This window comes from Mus musculus, chromosome 9, assembly GCF_000001635.26.
Source record: "Mus musculus strain C57BL/6J chromosome 9, GRCm38.p6 C57BL/6J".
Lineage (NCBI taxonomy): Eukaryota > Metazoa > Chordata > Mammalia > Rodentia > Muridae > Mus > Mus musculus.
The window spans coordinates 14303395-14328718 of NC_000075.6; the positions used below are offsets into that span (position 1 = coordinate 14303395).

The 25324-nt window shown below is 41.5% G+C and overlaps 1 protein-coding gene across 1 annotated transcript in view; it reads left to right on the top strand.

Moving 5' to 3' along the window:
* The window catches only part of Sesn3 (sestrin 3), a 49834-nt gene extending 27094 nt beyond the window's left edge, over window positions 1-22740 (top strand). Inside the window, exons 2-10 of the mRNA NM_030261.4 lie at window positions 2805-2870; window positions 5067-5264; window positions 6854-7036; window positions 11102-11338; window positions 12672-12846; window positions 16901-17019; window positions 17678-17868; window positions 19169-19313; window positions 22226-22740. Of these exons, the coding sequence (NP_084537.2) occupies window positions 2805-2870; window positions 5067-5264; window positions 6854-7036; window positions 11102-11338; window positions 12672-12846; window positions 16901-17019; window positions 17678-17868; window positions 19169-19313; window positions 22226-22312 (1401 nt within the window). The 3' untranslated portion in view covers window positions 22313-22740. The remainder of the gene's footprint in view (window positions 1-2804; window positions 2871-5066; window positions 5265-6853; window positions 7037-11101; window positions 11339-12671; window positions 12847-16900; window positions 17020-17677; window positions 17869-19168; window positions 19314-22225) is intronic.
* The last annotated feature ends 2584 nt before the right edge of the window (window positions 22741-25324 follow it).

Below are 25324 nucleotides of genomic sequence, written 5' to 3' on the forward strand. Positions count from 1 at the left end.
CCCTGCGCTTGGAACAGCTAGCTAGATAGCTGATGGCTGGGAACACTCTTGTCCTGGCCACAGAGTGTGTGTGCCCACCAGTGTGGGGCAAGTGATGTACTTAGCTGTGTATATCTGCCTTCTTAGTAGCTGCTTAAAAACTAGAGGATCGATGCTAGCAAGAACCTGCAGTTGTGTTACAATGAAAACACATTTTATATTGAAATGTTGGCTGTTCCAGCATGTAATTTTCTAAGGAAAGTAGCAGTTTCAAACTGTAAAGGTGAATTAAGTTGATTAATGTGTTAACTTGGGATTTTTATCAAGTATAACAGTAGTACCTCAGTCTGTCTCCAGAAATTCCTTGTATGCTTCCACATAAGAGGGTGTGGATTTTATTCCCCTACATTTTTTCTGCATTTTGTGTATTTTCTTATTTTGTAGTATTCACTTGTCTCCATAGTTACATTTGTTTTTCTTCAGACTTGATTGTCCCCTTTGTAATCAGCCTCTTAGATGATCGTTTATTTGAAGTGATTAGATTTCCAGCAAGTTGCTGTTCCTGGATAACTAGTTCACCACGAAGTTCTACAGACAGTAGGGTGCGTTTTGGGTTTTTTGTTTGTTTGTTTGTTTTTGTTTTTGTTTTTTTATCCTTACTTTTATGTATTTAGAGACAAGATGGCCGTGTAGCCCAGTCTAGTCTCAAACTCATGATCTCCCTGTCTGATCCTGCTAAGTGCTGGGATTGCAGGTGTGCACTACCACGATTGTCTTATCATTTCATTTGTTGTCATTGGCAGGTGGAACTAAGAGAATATAGATCTCCTATTCTGAATCCATTTTCTAGATAGACTACAGTTGATGTAGACAAGAAATCCCAGTATGAGAAATTCTGAATGACTCCAGTTCACATGCCACCCTCCAGTGTACTCGGGCAGTCAATTGAGGGTGATTTGTCATCATTTTGTCATCTAGATGTGTTACTTGTTTGGAAACTTAAACAGTTTAAAGTGTCGTGTGATGCATACATGTTGCTAGAACACTGACAGCTGATGGAGAGTGTGTGCCAGACTCAGAAGGGTTGGGGCTGTGTCTGTTTTCTTACCCCTCTACATGGTCTATCACAATATTCAATTAGGCTCTCAAATAAATCATTGTTGAATACCCAACTGCCTACTTTTGCCAATTTGTTGTAAAACTGCTTCCTAATGAAGTACAGGACTTAAAGGATTTAAATAACTATTTTGTTTTTGGTAGGCTCTTTGATTTGTAAAGGACAAAAAAGACTAAAGTTGCCCACTACCAAGGGGAGAGAGGAAGGAAAAGAATGAATTTCAATGACCATGCTTCAGCTCTACTTTTTCCAGGACTCCATAGCAACGCCTCGGGCTTCTCTGTTGACACCCACCCTGGGCTTTCCTTTTGTTCCCTCTCGCCTCTGCATTCGAGCAGCATTTTGTTTCTCTTGGCTCTCTGATTGCATCGTGTTCACGTAGCTACTGTATAGTCCTGGGAAATTATTAACGTGTGCTAATTAGTCTAACTTGGTTTGGACAGAACTTATATACCCAGGAATCCATGGGTATACCAGTGGGTAGCCAATCCCTTCCACGGGCTACCAATCAGCTTCTGTTTGATTGTTGGGGTCTTAGCATAGGCTGTAGCCAAGAGACTGGATCATAGAGAGAAGACTTTGTCACTTTGAGACAAGGAACCACCCGAGTTACGTTCTTACCTTAGAAGTTTCCTCAGAGCTAGAGAAAGGACCCAAGGAGCTGAAGGGGTCTGCAGCCCATAGGAGGAACAGCAATATGAACCAACCAGTACCCCAGAGCTCCCAGGGACTAAACCACCAACCAAAGAATACACATGGAGGGACTCAAGGCTCCAGCTGCACATGTAGCAGAGGATGGCCTTGTGGGACATCAGTGAGAGGAGAGGCCCTTGGTCTTGTGAAGGCTCGATGCCCCAGTGTAGGGGAATGCCAGGGCAGGGAAGCAGGAGTGGGTGGGTTAGTGGGCAGGGGGCGGGGGGATGGGATGGGGGATTTTCGGAGGGGAAATGAGGAAAGGGGATAAAATTTGAAATGTAAATAAAGAAAATATCTAATAATAATAAAAAAGAAGTTTCCTCAGGAGATTTTGAGGCATCTAAAGCTTTTAAACCAAGCTTTTCTAGTAGCCACAAGGTCTCTAATATTTTTCTTATTATTTTATTATATAATATCCTTAATATTCCTATTGAGTCTATAACCATGCTGCTGTCCAAAGTGTCATCTTGTGGCATCAGAGAACTGATTCTTAACTCAGAGTGTTACTTTTATCTGAGAAGATCAAGTGGCCATTTTCCTGCATCTCTTTTCCTGGCTAAGGAGTTCAAGGGGCCTGTTTGGTCTATTTCTGACCTAACCTCACCCATGGAGAAGGAAGCAATCTCATTAACAATTTCATAATTTATATAGAGAGACTTAGTATGAACAAAAATATTAGTATTCCTCAACAATTTCCTACTGTAGCAGTGTACCAACAGGTATGAATTGATTGTGAAGGTTAAGGGCTTTCCCTCATGTAAAGTGTGAGCTAAGGCCTTGTAGTAAATAACTGAGTTTTCCCCCATCAATGAGGTGTAGAGGCCTGTCCCTTTAGCTCACATAAACACAACTGGTGCTGCTCTGGGTTTTCTTTGATCTGAACCCCAGACTTCTTTGAGTTTTACATAATTATATTGACTTATTTATTTTACTACGTTGGCTGAAAATATCTACCAATTTAAATTTTCTTGGTAAGTCATCTTAACACATTGAACTTTTCTTTTACAAACAGGACAAAAGAATCCGAGTGTCTCAACCCCTGACAAGAGGACCAAGTGCCTTTATTCCAGAGAAGGAAGTATGGCCATTTGTTTTTAATACATTATCTAGTCAAAAACTAACTCTAAAGCTGCATCTATTTTTCCATTTAAAAGTAGGTGTGCTTTGCTCTTTAGTGTGTTGTTAGTCATGTTTTTTCAGATTCATTAAGACAGTCTAAAGGTTTTTAAGGTTTAAAGAGACCAGCATTTCACAGAACTTAAATCACATAATTGGGATAAACAGTATTTTGAAGTAAAACATGAGTTTGCAACTACACCTTTAAAGGACAGTAGACAGTGCTTTCATTACTGGTAGTTACTCTTCTCATTTACACATTTGATTGACAGGATCCCACAAACGCTCCAATACAACAATTGTGCATCTTTGGTAAGGATTTGGTAACAAGATGTTAACTGCCAGGTATGAAGGTTGACAGTGGCACAGTAAGGTTTTTGCTTGCTTTGTTGGTGTATATCTTGAGGCATGGGGTCTGTATGCATTCCTACATGCCCCTTAGCTGTCACCAGGCTGAGGACCACTGTTAAGGACATACTTGTCTGCTTAAGGAGTGCCTGGGGCACACGGATGCAGTTGTCTCATAGGTGCGCTCTCTGTGTGTGCACAGACATTTTTATCTTAAATAACTAGGAGCCTTGCTTCACTTTCCTGTCCCTGATTTAGTGGCCTTTGCATTGAACTAGAACTCAAGTGAAAGTGATGTGTCTCCAGAGGTCAGATGTGGCAGTGTAGTGTACAAGAGGCACTATATTGCACGTGCCTCTTTGCCTTGTGGCTCATGGTTGCACTTGCAGGATGATGGCCTAACATATGAGTGGCCTCCTGAGTCATTTTTGTAGCATGTATCTGAAGATAATCTAATTTTTTAGGATCTAATGCAGCATATGAATCTAGTAACGTTTTGTGAAAGTCTTGTGAGAACTAAGAAACATCTGGAGAAAGCAAATCAAACATAGGAAAGAACTCTAGCCCTAATTATATTTGGGCCTGGATCCCTGTTGTTTTTCACCTATCAGCTCAGTCCCCATGGTTGACAGAACAGGGAGATGGACCAAATGAAAGTGCTCAGAGTCCGATAATGAACTGAGGTGAAGTTTCCTTTTGTTTTTAAGCCAGGATAACTAGCATTTCTCACTTTCAGACACACTCCATTTAAGATTAAGTCTTTCTACACAAACAGTTCCTTTGTATAATTTATACTTCCCTGGGGTAACAGGAACTAGGAAGCCAGCTCTGAGGAGTTTCCCAACTACAGTGTCAGTCTTTAAAGGACCAAACCTTTGGACTTCATGAGATCTGTCAAAACCAGTTTGCTATTAACTAGATGCACCAAGTTGAGCTAAATCCAGAATCTGCTTCCTTATCTCTGAGCTGAGGGGCATGTTCATCCTCCATCCCGAAGTAAACTCTAAAGTGCGAGGGAGACAGAAGCCAGCGATGGGGTCATGCTTCCTGTCCATCCATTCCTGCAGAGCTGGCTCTTCCTTCCCACAGGTGTTAACAGTGTCCTCACACCGACCCACCAACTTGTGTAATGCCAAGCTGGCATGGTGTATAAGACTAGATGTTGTTTTTTTCTATTTTGAGAACGTTCTTTGGTCCCTAGATGAAGGATGTAAGTCCAGTTTTCATGCCTTATTTTTAGTAATTACTATGGTAGGCTTAAACTTGCAACAGCAGGATCTTGTGTCATTATTAATTTTCATCACAAGTCACCATATATTCCTATATCTCTAAAAAGATTTCATAAAACTTTCTTAAAATGTTGACTAGCAGAAACAACAAAGAATCAGATATTTGTCAAAAATAATGCAATTAATGTTGTCATTTGATGAGAGTGGCCTGCTAATGCTCGTGACCCAGTGCTGCCGGATTCTCCTCTCTACACACTTGTGTGACAATGGCCAAGCAAGCCAGCTCTGAAGTCTGCATGCTCGCTACAAAGACAGATGGAGGCTTCTTTCCTCGGCTTCATAGCTGCGTGTTTAATGTTTGATAACTTAACATTTGTTGTTTAATAAATTGTGGTACCAAAGCCAAAACTGAATGGTACTTTCTCTTTTTAAATGTCTGCTTCTAGTATGAGCAACTGCATAATTGCAGTATCTGTTAGCATCAAATGAATATGTATTTCTTCAGTACAGGCAGAGTCCATGTAAACCAAAGCTGTCTTACATCACAGCGTTCACTGCATTCTTTGCTTCTTGGTTGTAAGGTTGTCCAAGCAAATACGGCGGATGAACGAACAAACTTTCTTGTGGAAGAGTACTCTACATCCGGTCGCCTGGACAACATCACACAGGTGATGAGCTTGCACACTCAGTACCTGGAATCTTTCTTGCGGAGCCAGTTCTACATGCTGCGTATGGACGGCCCCCTTCCCCTCCCAGACAGGCACTACATTGCCATCATGGTAGGTGCTTACTTCCCATTATTCCCTGCTGTCATGAGCTAGCTTCCACATATTCTGTGTCCCTTCTAAGGTGTGTCTTTAGGAGAGGGTCTGAGTAAGGATGTGCATTAGAGATGTATGTGTTTTGTGGAGTGTGTGTGTGTGTGTGTGTGTGTGTGTGTGTGTGTGTGTGTATGAGTATGTATAGGGTGTTTGTGTGGGTATGTGTGAGGTGAGTATGCATATATGCTTGTGTGTATGTAGGAGAGGTATATGTGTGTGCATGTTTGTGCATATGTGTGTGAATGTGCATACGTATAGAGAGATGTTATGTGTGCATATATATACATATTAATATATGTACATATATATGTATAAGTGAGTGTGTGCATGTGTGTAAAGCTGAGTGTAGTTACAGGAGCCATAAGTAAAGAAACCTCTGGTATCCTGTGGGTACATTAAGAGTGCTTTAAGCTACTTTATATGCTGAGTGTCTCGCCTTTAACCTCCAAAAGAATCAATTTTCATACTAAGTTTTTCTGATTAAAGATGCCTAGTGAGTCCAGAATAATCCCCAACCAGTTTTTCTGTTGTTCTTAGGGTCTTCTTCTGCATAAGCTACTCGTGATGTCTTCTTAGTCATCTTATCCATGAAGGCAGTCCCTGGGGTGGGATAGAAGAAAAATACTAGTTGTCATTAGTGACAGATCTTCACGAGAGAAGAGCTACTGAGTATGAGTAGATCACAGTACTTTGAGTGTAGCTCTTGTTACAGGGTGGCTAATTAGTCAGAGTTAGCTGCAAGTAGAGGGCTAGAGAGGAGGCTGTGATGGAGGTGTTAGAGCTGAGCTGTGCTCTACTTAGACAGCTACTAGGGAAAAGGATAAGGGCAGGAGCCCATGGGGCTGGGTGTTTGGAGATGTAAAGATGGCAGCCTGGCTGCGCAAGCCAGTAGAGCTGCTCTGGACTCAGCCCAAGTTGTGATGTGCACTTGATGAATACAGTGTTTTTAGCAGACATTTTCAATGACAAGCTGAAAGCAGATGGGGAGTGCTTGCTCACTGAGACAGAGCACTGAGAAAGAGATTTGAAAGAATAAAACTGGATTATTTTACAGAAAGTAGCTAGCCACAGAAGAGAGGGCAAAAGTTCTTAACATGATGGTCCCATTGACAGCACCCAGATGAGGTTGACTGCATAAGGAAGGATCAGTGATGTCCATGTCTGAGCAGGTCTCTGATGTCAGATGTGGCTCCTCCATAAGCATGGGTTCTGGATTGTTAAGATGCACATTACTAGGGAGTTCCTGTATTTTAAATAGAACATACTGTATCTTCTCCAGGGCAGACTTATGTGGTGCCTGTATGTTTCCTAAAAGTAGAGAGGCCAGTTCAGGATCTATCTATACCAACTCAAGAGGAGTCATTGGTTTTGTATAAATATTTGCCTTTAAAACTGCAAATCAGTCTCTTGTATCCACTGAAGTTTCCGGAACAATCTGGTAAACATTTTTGAAGAAGGAGAATCTTGTGAGAAAGGAGGTACTGACTACCCATTTGTGGAAAGACCTGCTCATGACTGTTGTCAGGAGTCTTGTTTCTGTGTTTCAGGCTGCAGCCAGACACCAGTGTTCCTACCTAATAAACATGCATGTGGATGAATTTTTAAAGACTGGAGGGATCGCTGAGTGGCTGAATGGCTTGGAATATGTACCACAAAGACTGAGAAATCTTAATGAAATTAACAAGCTGCTGGCACACCGGCCCTGGCTGATCACAAAAGAGCACATTCAGGTACTGGGGAGGTCTACACAGGTTCTGAGGGGTAGCTTGAAGCTTGAGAGTTTGTGGGGTTCTGTTTTGTATAATACTTTTAATTTTTATTCTTGAGATTATAATTTCAACCTTCCTCCCTTCCCCCCCCCCATCCATCTGAATCTTCCAATATACCTCCTTCCTTTCTTTCAAATTCATAACCTCTTTTTTCATTAATTGTTATATGCACATATATATGAATATGAGTATATATATATACTCAATTTTAGATACCTATGTATAGAAACTTGAAAAATAAGAGATTCTATATTACATTTACAAAAGATAATTAGAAAATTGGTGGGTTTCATTTAAGTGCAAATGAAAACTCACCCTCTTCAAGGAGTCACTCATTGGCCTGAACTTGTGCTGTGAGGAAAGTTGGTATCAAGGAGTTGATAGATCAAGTCTACTAGCATCATGGATGCCTGGCTTCTGGCTACTATTTTCAGTAATATGTGCCCTTTTTTAGTTAGTAAATTCCATAATGTGTTCAACTCCTTTGCTAGTGTTTGTTTGTTTGTTTGTTTGTTTGGGTTTTTTTGTTTGTTTGTTTTTTTCGAGACAGGGTTTCTCTGTATAGTCCTGGCTGTCCTAAAACTCACTCTGTAGACCAGGCTGGCCTCAAACTCAGAAATCTGCCTGTCTCTGCCTCCTGGGTGCTGGGATTAAAGGCATGCGCCACCACGCCCGGCCCTTTGCTAGTTTTAACAGTTCATAATTTAAGATTCATAAAGAGATGGTTTTGCAAATAAAAAATGATTTCCAGCTAGTATGGGAATTACTAGCCAGATTAAAAATAGAGCTGTGACTATGACCTTTGACCCTTTGACCCTTTGACCCTTTGCCAGGTGTTCCTTTCAGAGGCCAGCTCTGTCCAGCCATGCTCAGTAGCCCCTCTATTCGGCAGGAGCTTTTGTCTCTATGTCAGACACGTAGTTACTTATAAATGCATATGTATTAATACATAGAAATGCCCTTTAAAAATTACCTTAGTGCACCACATATTTTACCCAGTTTCTAACCAAGCAGCTTGTGTCTTTTTTGTTTGTTTGTTTGTTTGTTTGTTTAAACATTAGATATTGATGACTTTGAACTATGAAGCACAGCACTGTTCTAGGTCTGTGTTGTGATTCCATGGTGTGTTAGTTGATAATTATTCTTATATCATAATTATTTGTACCAGAATCTTTGGTGGGCTGGAAAGATTAAAACCTAGTCTTGAATATGCTTGGATTTCAGGGGTAGAGAGACATAAGAGGATATAGTGTGGTCATGTGCTTGGGTTTCAGGGGCAGAGAGACATAAGAGGATATAGTGCAGCCACCCATGAGTTGTGGAAAAGCAGCCTGGGATCACAAGTGTTGTTTTGGAGGTCTCTTTTGTATGTTTGGTTTGGGTTTCTTTGTTTGTTTTTCAAGATAGTTTCTTTGTGTAGTCCTAGCTGGCCCAGAACTCACTATGTAGACTAGGCTGGCCTCGAAGTCAGAGAACCACCTGTGTCTGCCTCCCAAGTGCTGAGATTAAAGGGATGTGCCACCACTGCCTTGGTGCACTGGGCATGCGATTGCAAGTGTTTGCAGAGGCCAGGGAGGCACAGTGGGTATATGAAGTTTTCTTTTAAAATTGCTGTTTGAGCTAGGACTAAGAATAAGGAAAAGTTTTCAAAATGAGATGAGCTGTTTGCTGTCCCAGAGCAGTTTCATAGAGAAGATCCTGCAGTCATATATGTTGAAACAGTAACTATCAACTACAGGAAACCAAAGTGTAGGGATATATGGATGGTGATTGGTGGGATCTAAAAAGAATCAGATTATCTGGTATAAGCCAGAAAAGGCTCCATTACAGAATCTGTATTTTACCTTTAGAAAGCCATGATCTACTAAGTTATGCTACCCCACAGAAGACATGAAATAAGCTCCAAAGCATTTGCATTCTTTTTAAGTTTCTGTATTTGTATATTTTATTAGCATTATACTACATCTGTATATTGTGTCTAAATTTTATTTAATAAGTGTCTTTATGAACACATGCTGTAGACTTGGGCCCAACTGTTACTGTTGGAAGTACATATGGTGTAAGATGGCTTGTGCCAAATCTTACTCTGAGTATATTTCATCACACAGGGTAGATTGATTACAAATGGTGCCGACCAGCAGGACAGTCAGAGCATGGAACTGAAAACTGATCTCTGTGTACACTTTAGGATTGTGCCATGGGAGACCAAGAAGGGAATAAGGATGGTGACAAATGGGTTTGTTCTTCTGGCACGAGTGTCACGGAAAACAGGGTTATGACTTAAACATGATGGTGCCAGTTACCAAGGGGTAAGGTGTTTCACTCAGGATGAAAAGGAGAGTCAACATTCAACTGGGAGGGCAGGCACAACGGCACTCTTTCTTAATTCCAGCACTTGGAAATGAAGTTGGGAGGGCTAGCAGTTCAAAGTCCTTCTTGACTACATTACAAGGCGGGCCAGCCTGAGCCTAAGAAGAGATGGAGTGAGGGATAGGAGAAAGGAAGGAAATCAGGTAGTACAAATTAGCAAAAGTCAAGTTGAAAGAACAAATCATCCGCCCAGGTCTTCAAACTGTCTGAGGAAAGAGGACAGCGCAGGATAGGACCAGCCCACATGTCAAAGGCAGTGGTGATGATGAAGACCCACCTTAGAGTTTAAAAGAATCCATAGCATGCAGAGGCTACTCATTGTAACAGACACCTGGAGCAGGGGGTGGGGGTGTTGGAGCCAGGGATGAACAGTTCGATATCAATTCAGAAATGAGGCAGTTCTTAGTACAGGGGAACGCCAGGGCCAAGAAGTGGGAGTGGGTGGGTAGGGGAGTGGGGGGCGGTATGGGGGACTTTTGGAATAGCATTTGAAATGTAAATGAAGAAAATACCTAAATAAAAAAAATAAATAAATAAAAGAAATGAGGCAGTTAGGTGCAGTATACACTATGCCTGTGTTTTACAGTTAGTATAACAGTATAACCTCATAAAATATGAAAATGCCAAAGTAACAGATTTGAGCAGAGGAAAAGTATATGTCTACAACTGTGGCTGTATGAAGATGATGAGTATTTTTTAAATAGAGAAAAGAACAGCATTACCCGTGTGAATGAACACTGAACCGATGGTAGGAGTCTCTGAGGAATGTGTTCATGGAATTTACCCTTGGAAGTGACCCTGCAAAAAAACAGCTATGGGAGAAAGCATTTATTGTAAGCAATTCTAAGTTGCAGTTCATTAGTGATTGCTAGGAAGTCAACACAGGCGCTTGAATGATTGCCACATCTACACCTCAGGAGCAGAGAGAGGGAGGATGCGATACATACATACCCTTGAACTTCTCAGCTGGCTTTCTTCTATGCTCTGCCCAATTTTAAGATACGTCTTCAGGTAGTCCAATTAAGAAAACCTCTCCGTGGGTGCACAGTGACATGCTGTAGAGTTGACTTTAGGGACAGTTAAGTTGACAGACAAGCTTGGGCATCACAAAGCATTGTTGTTTTTAATGTGCTTAGTTCTGGCTCTGTCATTCAGCTATAGGACAAATAAAATAGCATAGGAAAAAGTACACTGACATGTCCCAAGTTCTTATTCTGGGATATTGTCATAGTTTGTCTTGTAGCATGGGGAGGCAGCAGTCTCTACCAGAAGCAATCACAAAGCTACCCAGTTAAACTAGATTTTCACGTGACTGTGGGACAGTGTCCAAAATGCCTGAAGATGAATTGCTTCACTAGAAATTATCTAAGTCCCTTTCCGCTTTAATGTTTCTTGATTCTCTTAACATCTTATTAAAATAGTGTTTTAGAAGTGCTCTAGAAGTAGAAGAATCGTTGCATAATACAGTATTTGTTATAGCCAGTGCCACAGCATAATTATGTTGTGAGGCTTTGGTAGCTTGAACACTATATTATGTGATCAAAGTCCATCTTTAATGGGTGAAGCATTTTCAAAAAATTTTAGTTTGCTATGCTTACAAGTGAACATGTGATACTATGGCTTCCATGTTGACTTTGGCTCCTGTTCTCATTTCAGAAACTTGTCAAAACTGGAGAAAATAATTGGTCCCTGCCTGAGCTAGTGCACGCCGTGGTCCTCTTGGCTCACTATCACGCTTTGGCCAGCTTTGTTTTTGGTAGTGGCATCAATCCAGAGAGAGACCCAGGAATCGCCAATGGGTTCAGACTAATCTCTGTGAGCAGCTTCTGTGTGTGTGACCTGGCCAATGACAACAGCATCGAGAACACCTCCCTGGCGGGCAGCAACTTTGGGGTTGGTTTTCTGAACTGTTTCCCTAGAGAGAGCTTACTTGACAAGATAGGATATGTGCTTGCAAAGTTCCTTTAGAACTGTCAAAGTTTCATCGATACCTAAAGTGCTGACTTGGTTTTTGGTTTTTGGGGTTTTTTAATTCTAGGATGTTATTGTACAAAACCTTTGCCATCTATCCCAAACTTTTAAGTCCTTACTATCCTGGGATTCCTGGCACTCCACTTGTAGTCTCCGTGTGAACTTTAAAGACATTATAACCAGGGAGACGAGTTTTCTTTTTTAAATAGAGACACCATATTTATAGAGTTCATGTTCCCACTGATGGTGAAAAGATCATGCTGAAATTTATGATTAAAATACCTTTATTTTTCTCTTCTGAAATGTCCTTTTAAATATCGTTACTGTCCAGGTAACTTCATAGTCTTCATAGTATATCTGACTGGATTTCTTTGGATTTCTTACATGTTTCTTGGCACCTTAAGCAAAATGATATTGCTAGAAATAATAAAAAGAGGGCTGAAATGCCAGACCCTTGAGCAGCAGATCTCAAAGTGGTGCATCCATCTGTGGGCTGCTGTGCATGCAACTAAGGAGGCAGAGAGGAGAAAGTTTGAAACTGCTTCAATTTTCAGTAAATTACAACTTGCTATGTACCAAACACTAGAATTCTATGTTTTTACACACATACATATGTATATATATACACTTTATATTTATAACTGAAGCAGTCTAATACATCTGAAAATATTTGAGTATGTCATCTAATTGCTATGGAATTAATAAAAATTCAGATTTCTTTTCTTTCTTTCTTTTTTTTGGGGGGAGGCGGTTTCCAGACAGGGTTTCTCTGTATAGCCCTGGCTGTCCTGGAACTCACTTTGTAAACCAGGCTGGCCTTGAACTGAGAAATCCGCCTGCCTCAGCCTCCCGAGTGCTGGGATTAAAGGCATGCCACCACGGCTTCAGAATATTTTTAAAATAGCTTCAATAAAATGTAAATAACCTATGACCCGATTTGCTCATCAAACAGGTATAACCAAATCGTTGTATGATACTGACAACAATAAATTTTAGGATGTTACCACAGTATAAAAAGCAATTCCATAGCTTCCCATCCCAGGTCCTCTTCCCTGTGCCTAGCCCCTGAGTCACCTACTTTCTAGCTCTGTCTTGCCCACCATAGCCATGTTTAAGACATGCCTGCCAGTTACAGTTCTACCATTTGATCAAAGTCTCATGAACTGTTCTCTGTTCATGCTCCGCTCATTGCAGAGGGAGGGCTCCTGGGAGTATTTGTAGTGTCAGGCGCCAACACTGTCTGCCGTTCCCCCAGATTGTGGATTCCCTAGGCGAGCTGGAAGCCTTAATGGAAAGGATGAAAAGGCTTCAGGAAGACAGGGAAGATGACGAGACCACTCGGGAAGAAATGACCACGCGTTTTGAGAAGGAAAAGAAAGAAAGTCTCTTTGTGGTCCCTGGAGAAACTTTACATGCGTTTCCTCACTCAGGTGTGTTTGTCCTTTCTCTTGGTTAGTTGTTCAGAGACGTGAGGCACCGCCTTTAGCATTTTCCATACAGACACATAAAGAGGAGTGTGCTCCTGCCTCCCCAACAGTGGGCTCCATTCTCAGAAACCTGCAGTTGTGCAAACACCATGCAGTGCCCCACAGAGACTGGGTGCTGTGGCTTCTGAAGAGGAACAGTGTGTGGCCGTGGCCACAGCATGTGGCATGCTAGTGTGCAGTTACATGCTGGATAAGTGCTGTGCATAGATAGCAAATACATAAACCTGTAGCTCTGACTTAGTGTTGCATTATGGTATGTGCTGTGTGGCTGGCGGTGCACACTGTCCATCAGCTGTTGATGCAAAAGTGAAATGCCTGAAACTGCTATGCGTTGGCTGGAGTGTCATAGGATTTCCTAGACCCAGGATCATTGAGAGGAACCTTCTCCATACATGCACTCAGTCTTTCCTGAAGTGTTGTTACATGGCACATGGCTACCTCTAGTCCTCTGAGACTGATCTGTAGGCTTGTCCTTGCTCTGTCCTGGACACATAGCTAAAGTGGTTAATTGCTGAGGTCAGCAAAATGTTACTTGCCACTACACCAGTTTGAGTTTGGCCCTGAGATCCACACTATAAAAGGCAAGAACTTCCTCCCACAAGTTTTCTGACCTTCCACATATACTTCATGGCATGCACATACCAATACACATACATACAAAAAAGTTATATAAATAAATGTGAAAATGCATTTTCTTGTACTCTTAAGGAATTTTGGAATAGAAGCGATATTCCAGTTCTTTCGTCTAAAGGCACCAAGCAGTACATAGTAAATCCTATTAAGCAACATGTAAACACAGGTGAACCCCTCAGAGATGCCATCTAAGTCACATTGCTCTTGAAACTATACCAGTCAGTCTTACCTTCTGAGAGCTGTTCTCCTGTGTGCTGTGTGCCAAGGAACGAACACAGAGCTACAGGAAGAGCACCCTGCCCTTTGTCATTCTGTTGAGCATTTGAAATAAAATTTTAGACTTATTTTATTTCATATGTATGACTATTTCCCCATGTGTATATATGTAGATGCCTGTGTAGATCTCTATGGAGATCAATTGAGGGCATTAATCCCCTGGAACTGTAGTAATAAGTGGTTGGGAGCCATGTGTAAGTGCTGAGAACCAAACCCCAGTCTTCTGCAAGAGCAGCCAGTGCTCTTAACTGTGAGCCATCTCTCTGCCCCTGATCTCTACCCACCGCAGCCATGCCTGCAGACCAAACCCCTTTACACAGTATCCAACAGCACAACAGCAGGGACCAGGAGGTGGTGCTAAGCTTGAGAACACTATGGGACATTATCAGTGTCTCACTAGGAGCTACGTCAAAACTAAATGAATTGTGTGCATTACAGTTAAATAAAGCCCAGACTTAAACAAAAGCCTTTGGTTGGAAAATCCAGGGAGAGCAAGTGGAAGTAAAAACAAGTCATGCAGCAGGTGAGCTCTGCAGGTGTGTGCTGACCCCTCAGCAGGGAGCCATGCAGGTAGGGTGCGGTTTGAAAAAGCCATGATGCTATTAGGATGAATAGCCATGTACTCTAAATGTTAATTTTTCAGTTTCTTTAGATCACTGGAGCTTGAAAAATGTAAATATTTTATTCCTTTAGGTTGTTTTGAAATAATAGAAATATATTTAGATTCCAAGGAGACTTCCCCTCCCACCCACCTTTACAAGACAAGGTTTCTCGTGTAGCCCTGGCCATCCTAGAGTTCACTCTGTAGACCAGGCTGGCATCAAACTCAGAGATCCCACATTTGCCTCTAATCCCAAATAATGGAATTAAAGGTGTGTACCACCATGCCTGGCTCTAAGTAGGCTCCTTGAACCCTTACACAGACATTTGAAAAGAATTTTTGAAAAGAATTTTTAACAAACCTTGAACGTTAAAAATTATATCCTGATTCAGGATATTTTTTAGATTTATTTTATGTATATTAGTGTTTTGTCTGGGTGTTTATATGTATAGCGTGTGTGTCTGGTACTGGAGGAGGTCAGAGGAGGACACTGGAACCCCTGGAACATACATACTAGAGAAACCCTGTCTCAAAAAAACAAAACAACAACAACAACAAAAGCCCAGGAAGTCTAAAATGGTGTTTCCTTTTAGTACAAACTTAAATATTTGTTTATTTGATGTTTGATGTTAAATATTAACATCGCCATTAGTTCTAGGTTGTTGATCACCTGAGTAGTAATTTTAACTCTTCAAGATAACTCTAGAAAGAATAGCACCAATCATTTCCCTGTGAGTCTTACAAATACAGAGACATACAGCTAACACCATGTGATTGGGTGGCATATTAGACATCAGCCTACGATTGGCTGCCCCATTGCTTTGTGCCTGTGGTAGCACAAATCCAGGAAGACACAGCAAGATCCTGCAGTAACTTTTAAGGGAACCTTAACCACCTAAACATCTCACAGGAGGCCCCACCTCCTACAGGTCTTTCGGTCCAGCCTTTCCCACATGGACACTGGAGGGACCCAAGTGTAGTAAAATATAAGTAACTGAGGGAGGGACCCCCATATAGCCCTTTATGGGCAGATTACGTAGAAAACAGGTCTTATCTACTACTGCTTCTAAGTTACAAGGTTTTTTTCTGGGATACACTTTTATATGTTAGTTACTATTTATTTTTAAATTAAAATTTTAAAATTATATATGAGCAAAACAAAACTGTTATCAAAGGCAAAGGAAGTACTGTGACAGTCAAGTCCAGTGTCAGCATTTGCAAATGAATCCTGGGACACAGGGGTACAGGGACAGGAAAACTTGACAGTTCTGTACCACAGACATCTTAGTTGGATTTTACTTTGCCACTCACAAAACTAGTAGGCTTGTCTGACTGTGATGAATTTTCACACGTTCTGTCATTTTGCTTGTGGTGTGATGGGGTGGATGGAAGCAAGCATGACCTCTTTGAGTTAGGAGCTAATGCTTCAAAACTACCACAGCTGTGCTCATGGTACCTCAAGTGGAGCCTGCACTGTAGCGATCCAGATAATCCCACAATTTCCCATAGAGGAAAACCAGTTAAAAGCACTGCATGACACTGGGGACTGTGCTCCTGGGTAGAGTACTTGCCTAGGATACACAGGGCCCTGGGATTGATGCCCAGCTCTTGAGAAAGAAAAAAAGAAGCAGAAGAAGAAGAAAAGCTTCAGATCAAGGCTGACTGACAGGTCCCTATTTCTTAAGTGGATTCTTCTTCTTACTATAATGAAACAAAGAAACTGTGGCTGGGGTGCGTACAGCATCCCGCCTGGCACGCAGGAAGTACTCAGCAGATGTCAGTTTCTTCTCTGCCTGAGCAATGCAGGCTTAGAGTCCACTGCATGTACTCACTGTGTCACATAGGAGCTTGCTCTCCCCAGCTCTTCCCATGCCGCCCCATCAGTCGATGGCTACAACTTAAACATTAAACAGGAGACTTGGTCTTATTAGAGTATTCATATATATTCTTTCAGAAAAATTTAAATAATTGTTTGTCAAACTGGTTTTACCCAGATAAGAATTACAATTTTTTATTATACTATAGTATTTTTGCTCACTTTATCCAGTACTTATTACTGATTAAAGACTGAATTAATTTAGCATTAATTAAATTATTTACAAAGAACTTATTCCTTGCATAGGAACTACTTTTTTATTTTGAGAATGATAAGTTCATTTGTGGACTAGAGACAAAGCATGTTTAATCAATATTAATGGTTGAAATCAGGGAAGTAATTACAAAGACATATCGTCACTCTAAAAACCAAGGAGTAAGCTTCTATTTCAAAATTAGTAAATCAGACACGTTGATCTTTTCTACTGTTGTTTAAATATTTCAGTATAGTCGAGGTTTTCACCTACATAACTATAATTAAATCTCAATATCTAATACCGGATAAGGAAATTGTATGTAGGTATTCTGTGAGTAAGCCATGTGGTCAACACTGGGGCTCAGGCTCCTGGTCTTAGTGCTGTACATGTCCTGAGTGCCTTTATTGTCCATTAGATTTTGAAGATGATGTGATTGTAACAGCCGATGTCTCTCGATACATTGAAGACCCAAGCTTTGGGTACGAAGACTTTGCCAGGCGAGGAGAAGAACATTTGCCAACATTCCGAGCCCAGGTACACAGCACTTTTAACTTAAAGAAACTCGACAGTTCTTTTCTTCCAAGGGAGAACTGTTAAAACAGAAATAAAGCGTCCTCTAAAGGAGCCAGCAGGCATTTCTACAAAGCGCTGTATCTTAACTCTTCAACTCATCCTATTTGATGTCCTGAAAGAAGATGATTGTTTCAACATATTCACCCTTAGAAGTCACAAGGAAACTGGATGCTTGGCTTAGTTTGCCTGCATCATTCGGGAGAGTTACATATGCTTGTGCTGTTTTTGGAAGGGCAGGGAAAAAATGAAACAGTATGGTGACATTTATACTAAGGCATTTTGAGATAGGACTATGTCAGTAGTTTGTGCTTTCGGACCAGCCTCCCACAGTACAATAGCTCTATGGGAAGGGGAGTTAAATTTAGACTCCTTCATGCCCATGTAAGTTTGCTGTGTTTGGTGACGTAGGAATAGTCAAGAACTTCTGGGTCCTTTCAGATAAAGTATAGTGTTTGTAGTGCCTGTCCAGAGGAGGTGGTCAGGGTTGCTGTTCTAGAGATGAGCTAGAAATACCTCCCAATAACTTTCTGTAATAGTTTTATTTTATTCTAAAAGTTAAAAACATAGGGTTTAACAGAGAATGCCCATTTTGTAAGTGCACACGTTTTCCTACATCCAGGACTACACCTGGGAAAACCATGGGTTCTCACTGGTGAACAGGCTTTACTCTGACATTGGACATCTCCTGGATGAGAAGTTTCGAATGGTCTACAATCTCACCTACAACACAATGGCCACCCATGAGGATGTTGACACGACCACACTGCGCAGAGCTTTGTTTAACTATGTTCACTGTATGTTTGGAATCAGGTATGTTCACTGTGCAGACAACTTTATACAGTTGAGTGGATATTCGGACATTTGTTTGATTTATAGCCTGTTTGGGGCTACACCTTTTCGAGGTAAATGCTACCTGGTTTATCTTAGAGATTTTTTTTTTAACTTAAAGTGTTATAAATCTGGGGCTTAGGAGGATGGCTCAGTTGGTAAACACTGGCCGTGTGAGCAGTAGGACCTGAGTTCAGTCCCCAGCACCTACGTAAGTACACACCTATAATCCTAGCTTTGGGAGGTAGGGACAGGATTCCTAGGGCTCACTGACTAGCAAGACTTACCTAATTGGTAAGCCCCAGGTCCCAGCAAGAGATACCATCTCAAAAATTCAGACAGAATCTGAGGAACAGCACCGATCTTTGACCTCTGACTTCCACACATGCATGGTACATGGCCATGAAAGTGAATGATGATAGGTGATAGGTAGGTAGGTAGGTAGGTAGGTAGGTAGGTAGGTAGATGATAGATAGATAGATAGATAGATAGATAGATAGATGATAGATAGATGATAGATAGATAGATAGATAGATAGATAGATAGATAGATAGATAGATAGATAGAGTTCCTGGCAGATCAGCTCATAATGCAGCATGGTATATAAAGAATACTACAGGGTTAGCTTCCTAACCTGAAAAGCATCTGGAAGCTGGAGCCGGAACGCTTGCCTTTATGTTCACAGCCTGCATTTGGTCTCCATCACTGCAAAAGAAAAATCAAAAAATGCCTCAAACCCTAAATATGATCGCATGGCTCTGAATTTTGGAGTATTCTGAATTTTAATTTTTAAAGATTGTTTTTCTGGAGTGTCACCTGACTCATATTGGGGTGTTAGACTCAGATTTTCACCTTCCATCTGGAACACCCACCTGGAGCCTTTGCAGGCTCGCCTTACTCTTGCTCACTTGCTATCTTCTAGTATTTCCTAAAGTGCTTCTCTCAGAGAACGCCTGCCTGCTCTGTTTAAAAATCACAGACCTATCCTCCCCAGCTGCAAATGCATTTTTCTTTAAGTAGTATCACCACCTACAAACTATGTGTTTGCTTTGTAGATTTTTTTTTTCTCTTTATACCTTAATAGAGTTTAAGCTCTATGAAACTAGGAGCAGATTTTTCCCCTTTCTGTTCACTACAGACTTCCAGAGAAGGGTGTGTGAGATACCAGGCCCCCGGTAAATGCTTCCTTATGGCTCACGTAATGAGCTTTGCTTATGACATCATTGAATAGCAACATCTGAGCAGTGAAGCTTGGGTTTCACCTTAGTGCTGTCACTCACAGGTATGATGACTATGACTATGGAGAAGTTAACCAGTTACTTGAACGGAGCCTGAAGGTTTACATCAAGACAGTGACCTGCTACCCTGAGAGAACCACGAAGCGCATGTATGACAGCTACTGGCGCCAGTTCACTCACTCAGAGAAGGTCAGTGTCATTACCAAGCAGACCCCAGAGACACACGCTTAACATGACAGCTGTAATCAAGAACCAGGGTGGGCCATGGTAATAAGTTGGTACCATTGAACTAGCTATTGTTTTTCAGGTTTATTCATCTAAGGGTATGGACTGTTCACAAGTTTAGATGTGTGCTCAATCTTATATGATCTATGTCTTAGTCAACGTTTTGATTGCTGTAATAAAACACTACTACGTGTCTCAGGTCACACACACTTCATAACTGAGGGAGGCCATGGAAAAGGCTGTATACTAGCTTGCTCAGCCTGCGTTCTTAGAGCACCCAACACCATATGCCCTAGGGTGGCTCACCTACAGTGAGTTGGGCTATCCCTCATCTGTTATCAACCAAGATGCCCTACAGATCTGCACACAGGCCAGTCCTATGGAGACATTTTCTCAGTTAAGATTCCTTCTTTGCAGATGACCCTACTTTATGTTAAGTTGTCATAAAAACTAGCCAGCACAGTGTGTATCATTTGTTTTTGCATCCGCCTTTAAAAGATTGGATCTAAATATCAGTAACTCTACCATCCTATTAAAAGCCCACTAAGAAACAGTGCTATGTAGAACTGTACCCAGCCTAGAAGGCATTGCCATTTAGAAACTCTTATTATCAACCAGGTTACTATTAGAACAAATGTTTCTCATTTAGTTTAGTATTTTGTCATTATAGTGAAGACCTGTGAGGCAAATATATTGTTACATAAGATTATCTGTAGATTTGTGTAAAGCAGAGGACACTGTCAATAGGACAAAAAGGCAGCCAACAGCTTGGGAAAAGATCTTTATGAATCCTATACCTGATAGAGGGCTAATAGCCAATATATACAAAGAACTCAAGAAGTTAGACTCCAGAAAATCAAATAACACTATTAAAAAATGGGGTACAGAACTAAACAAAGAATTTTCAACTGAGGAATATCGAATGGCCAAGAAGCACCTAAAGAAATGTTCAACATCTTTAGTCATCAGGGAAATGCAAATCAAAATAACCCTGAGATTCCACCTCACAGCACTCAGAATGGCTAAGATCAAAACCTTAGGTGACAGCAGATGCTGGTGAGGATGTGGAGAAAGAGGAACACTGCTCCATTGCTGGTGGGATTGTAAGCTGATACAACCGCTCTGGAAATCAGTCTGGTGGTTCCTCAAAAAATTGGACATAGTACTACCAGAAGACCCAGCGACACCACTCCTGGGCATATATATACCCAGAAGATTCTCCAACATGTAATAAGGACACATGCTCCACTATGTTCATAGCTGCCTTATTTATAATAGCCAGGTGCTGGAAAGAAACCAGATGTCCTTCAACAGAGGAATGGATACAGAAAATATGGTATATTTACACAATGGAGTACTACCCAGCTATTAAAAATAATGAATTCATGAAATTTGCAGGCAAATGGATAGAACTAGAAAATATCATCTTGAGTGAGGTAACCCAATCACAAAAGAGCACAAATGGTATGCACTCACTGATAAGTGGATATTAGCCCAAAAGCTCCAAATAACCAAGATACATTTCACAGATCACATGAATCTCAAGAAGAAGGAAGACCAAAGTGTGGGTGCTTTGGTGCTTCTTAGAAGAACAAAATACTCACAGGAGCAAATATGGAGATAAAGTGTAGAGCAGAGACTGAAGAAAAGGCCACCCAGAGACTGTCCCACCTGGGGATTCATCCCATATACAGTTACCAAATGTAGACACTATTGTGGATGCCAAGAAGTGTATGCTGAAAACCTGATATGGCTCTCTCCTGAGAGGCCCTGCCAGAGCCTTACAAATACAGCCAACCATTGGACTGAGCACGGGGTCCCCAATAAGGGAATTAAAGGACTGAAGGAGCTGAAGGGGATTGCCACCCCATAGGAAGAACAACAATATCAACCAACCAGAGCCCCAGAGCTCCCAGGGACTAAGCCATCAACAAAGGAGTACACATGGCTCCAGCTGCATATGCTGCAGAGGATGGCCTTGTCAGGCATCAATGGAATGAGAGATCCTTGGTTTTATGAAGGCTCGACAGATGCCCCAGTGTAGGGGAACTGAGGGCAGGGAGATGGGTGTGTGAGTGGAGGAACCCCATCATAGAGGCAGGGGGAGGGAGGATGGGATAGGGGTTTTCTGGGGCCTGGGGGGGGGGCAGGGCCAGGAAAGGGGAAAACATATGAAATATAAATAAAGAAAATATCCAATCAAAAAGAAAAAAGAATATCTGTCGATGAACTACATGTAAATTAAATGTTAAGAGCTTTTATCAACATTATAGCATCAGATCTGGCTTAAGGTCCTAGGCCTTTTCAGTATAAACTTAAGAGTTTCCTTTATACTACACTGTCCAAGCTGAAGGTAAGAAAATCATTCTGGGGTTCTGACAGTCCCCAGTGGTCTGTATGCCTTTGGTAAAGTATGCTATGGATCCATTTCTAATAATTTTTACTCTTAAAGTCAGTCATACACCAGGCGGATTATCTACTCCATCTTTAGCCTTGGTGTATCTTTGGGCTGCTTTTATTCACAATAGATTTTCCTTTCTTTCTAGAGATTGTATAGCTCACCAGGAGAAGATTGCCCAACAGTATGTTCCAGTGATAGGAAGATATCAAGATAACTCAGCACTATAACATTTCCTTGAAGTTAGGCTAGAAAGTGTAAACATATTTACATCAGCCATCCAACTCTAATGTGCAGAGGAGTGATTTTCCCAAGAGGTGCCCTGTGGTTTTCCCAGAGTCTGCACATGATGGGTGTCTGGAGAGATCAGATAACTCACACAAACCAAATGGCGCTTTAGGTTCACTGGAGAGCTTGTTAGATCTAGGCTGTTTGCAGGTTTTGCATAGTAACTAAGCCAGTGCTGTTTGGTTCCCAGGTCCACGTGAATCTGCTTCTGATGGAAGCACGGATGCAGGCCGAGCTGCTTTATGCTCTGCGAGCCATAACTCGGCATCTGACCTGAAGCACCTGGAGGAAGGCGTCAGCATGCATCAGGGCCTCTCGCCCGGGACTCCCATCAGAACTCGTTTGTGACGCACCTCAGCAGTTACCAGTTACTCGGTTCTCTAGTGTCAAAGTATAGCTGTCGGGGTTGTTTTTGTTTTTGATTTTTGTTTTGTTTTGTTCTTGTTGTTAGGGTTACTTTGTTTTGTTTTGATTTTTTTTTTCTGGCTGTCACGTGCAATGGTGTGTTTTATATTTCTCGATGCTTAACATTGCTAACAATTGCAAAAGTAACCCTGGCGAGTACTACTTTACGTTGTTAGAGTTGGATTTTCAGATCTGACCATAAATCATGAACTGGTTTGTTAATGCTTCACTTCAATACTTTGAAGTTCATATGTATGTGTATTATTTTTCTTTACTTAAAAAAAAATAAGGAAAATGCTTACAATTCGCTCAAGCAGTTGTTTTTCAGATAGCAACATTCAGCAAAGAATGGTGTCCTCTCCCGCTCTAAAATCCCACACGTGTCCCGAGTCTGGGGAAAGCACCTGTGGCTGAAGCAAGCCCCTCCTTCTCCGGCACCGCTGTGTCCCCAGGAGATCTCAGGCACTGCTCTGGTTTGGTTAATCTGACTTCCTTACACTGCCTATTGGCAATAACGTGAAATGTGATAGCCGTCATCCACAATTTAATGTGAAATTAATTATGATGAGTCCTATAGCATGCTACTGAAATGCCAAGTTCAGCTACTTTGTCTTCTAAAGCAGAGGTCCCATTTCCCACATGGTTATCTGTGTGGCAGAGGCCTGAGGCACAGTCCTGAGGCCTGGGCTGTGGGTCTCCTTCCGCTCAAGTAGCTGGTGCCCACAGTACTGCTTACAGCTCCCACACTTGGTACCCACAACTCCAACCAAATGTTTCTTTGCACACTCTCCTTTCCTTAGAGTTGAGGATGGTTAGCTAATAGACGCCTAATTCTTCCTGTTACACTTTTGGAAATTATTTTACTTGATTTTCTCTTATAGTAGCTTAAGTAATTTGTTATTCAAAGGTAAAACTTGTGTTTGTGTGCATTAGTGTGATCGAGCAACAACAAAACAGTGCAATGCTGTTTAGAAATTGGCTCAGCTCCCCATCATGTCACTGCAGAAGTGTCCTTCTAAACAGAGCCATAAAGAAATGACCGTCACATTTCTTTACTGTGCTAGGTGTTTTTCAGGTTTACCTTGCTGGGGCTGAACAGTGGTTTCACCAAGCCAAAGCATTCTTTCCCCAGAAAAATCTATTTGGGCAACTGGGTTAAAACAAAGCAAAATAAAACAAAAACACAGCATTGTCATAGAGGAGAAAAAAAGCAGCCAAAACCTCACATTTTTGCATCAGTTTATGTTGTTTGACTAGACTATCTTCAGAGAGCACAACCTTATGTGTTTATAGCTTTAATTTGCATTATGTTAATGAACCAGTGAAGTGCCTAGAGAGCTGCCCAGGCACCTGGAGGACTCTGGCTGAACACCTTCGCTTGAGGAAAGGTGACTTGTGTTCCTCACATCCATGCTAATCTAGACTGTCCCTGTCTGTCACAGTAAGTCATCCAGGGAGCTTCTACAGAGAGCTCCTCGGGGGTTTCCTAGTTATGTGGGTGACTTCTCTTAGGAAAGGCCTGTGGGCCAGTGTTCTGTTAGGCTGTGCTCCCCTCTGTCTGCCACCTTTTTCTGGATGTTAGTTATCTCCTTTTCCTTGAGATTTTGTTCCAGAGAGGGAAACAAAGATGGCTGTAGACCTGTCAGCATAGGTAGTTTTAGACTCCAGGATCTTGTTTAAAATCCTCCATGTGGAGGAAAAGGTTTTGAAGACAGGGTGGTTTCTTTAAAGAGACTATTGAGAGAACCTGTGCCAGGTTTCTTGCGTTCGGTTGGGTGTGTGGACTGTGTGTTCACCTTCTTTAGATTGTCTGAACTACAAGGGAGTGTTTAGAAGGCTGGCGAAGCACAGGGGTAATGCCCCATGCTAAGACTTTCATTTAGGATAGAGTTTATTATTGGTTTTTAAAAGTAAGTGTTAGAAACAGTTTCACTTCATAGCTCCATCCATCTCTTGTGCAGGTAAACTGAGTGGCGGAGGGAAATAGCTTTTATGTGCTGACTGAGAGAAGGAATTCTCACGGGTCCCTGAATAAGCTTTAGACCAAAAGGGAAGACAAGGGTTAAATACAGTGACCACCTACTTTTTGGTTTTGGTTTTGTGTTGCCCCAGAAATGTCAGTAGAGATTGGGCTGTGGAAATCATTAGTGCCTTCAATAGATTTCTCTCCTAGAAAAGCTTCCTTTTAGTTCTTCAGGATCAGTCAATAATCAGGAGAATAAGTGCATGAAAACACAGCAATGTACTTATGAACCTAAGTGAACCAGCCTCAAAAAGTTGATTTGTGAAGGCGGCTCCACCTCCATGCTTCAGCAGATACAGCATTCCCAGTGTGCATGCTGCTGTGAGAATTTGCTGTCAACCCATCTTTATCCAGTGCAAACTTGAAATTCTGATGCGGTTTTCCAGGGTGGCATTTTTTTTTCAGAGTATTGAATTTACGATGTAGTAATTTATAGTGTAGCTTTTTATACATAAATGTGATATTTTTTAAAAGGAGCTACCTGACTCAGTCGGTATAATAACAGAGCCTATTATAAGCTGAGCTGCACTCGGGCGGGGCTCACACTGTGCCAAACATAAGCGTGCAAATGTGTGTGAAAAGCACGTCTGATTGTGAAGCCCTCAACTCCCTGCTCCTTGTATTAAAAGCAGCCTGAAACCCATGATGGTTCATGGTTTGGATGGCTCAGTTTGAAATTTCACATTTGCCAGCATCTATGCTAATTCTTAATTTCTCAGATAACTATCAAAAACATCAAGAAAGTCAGGCTTAGTGACTCATACCTATAATCCCAGTGCTTGAAAGCCTGAGGCAAGAAGATGGTGGTTTTGAGGCCAGCCTGGGCTACATAGTAAGTTCAAGGCCAGCCTGAGCTACATA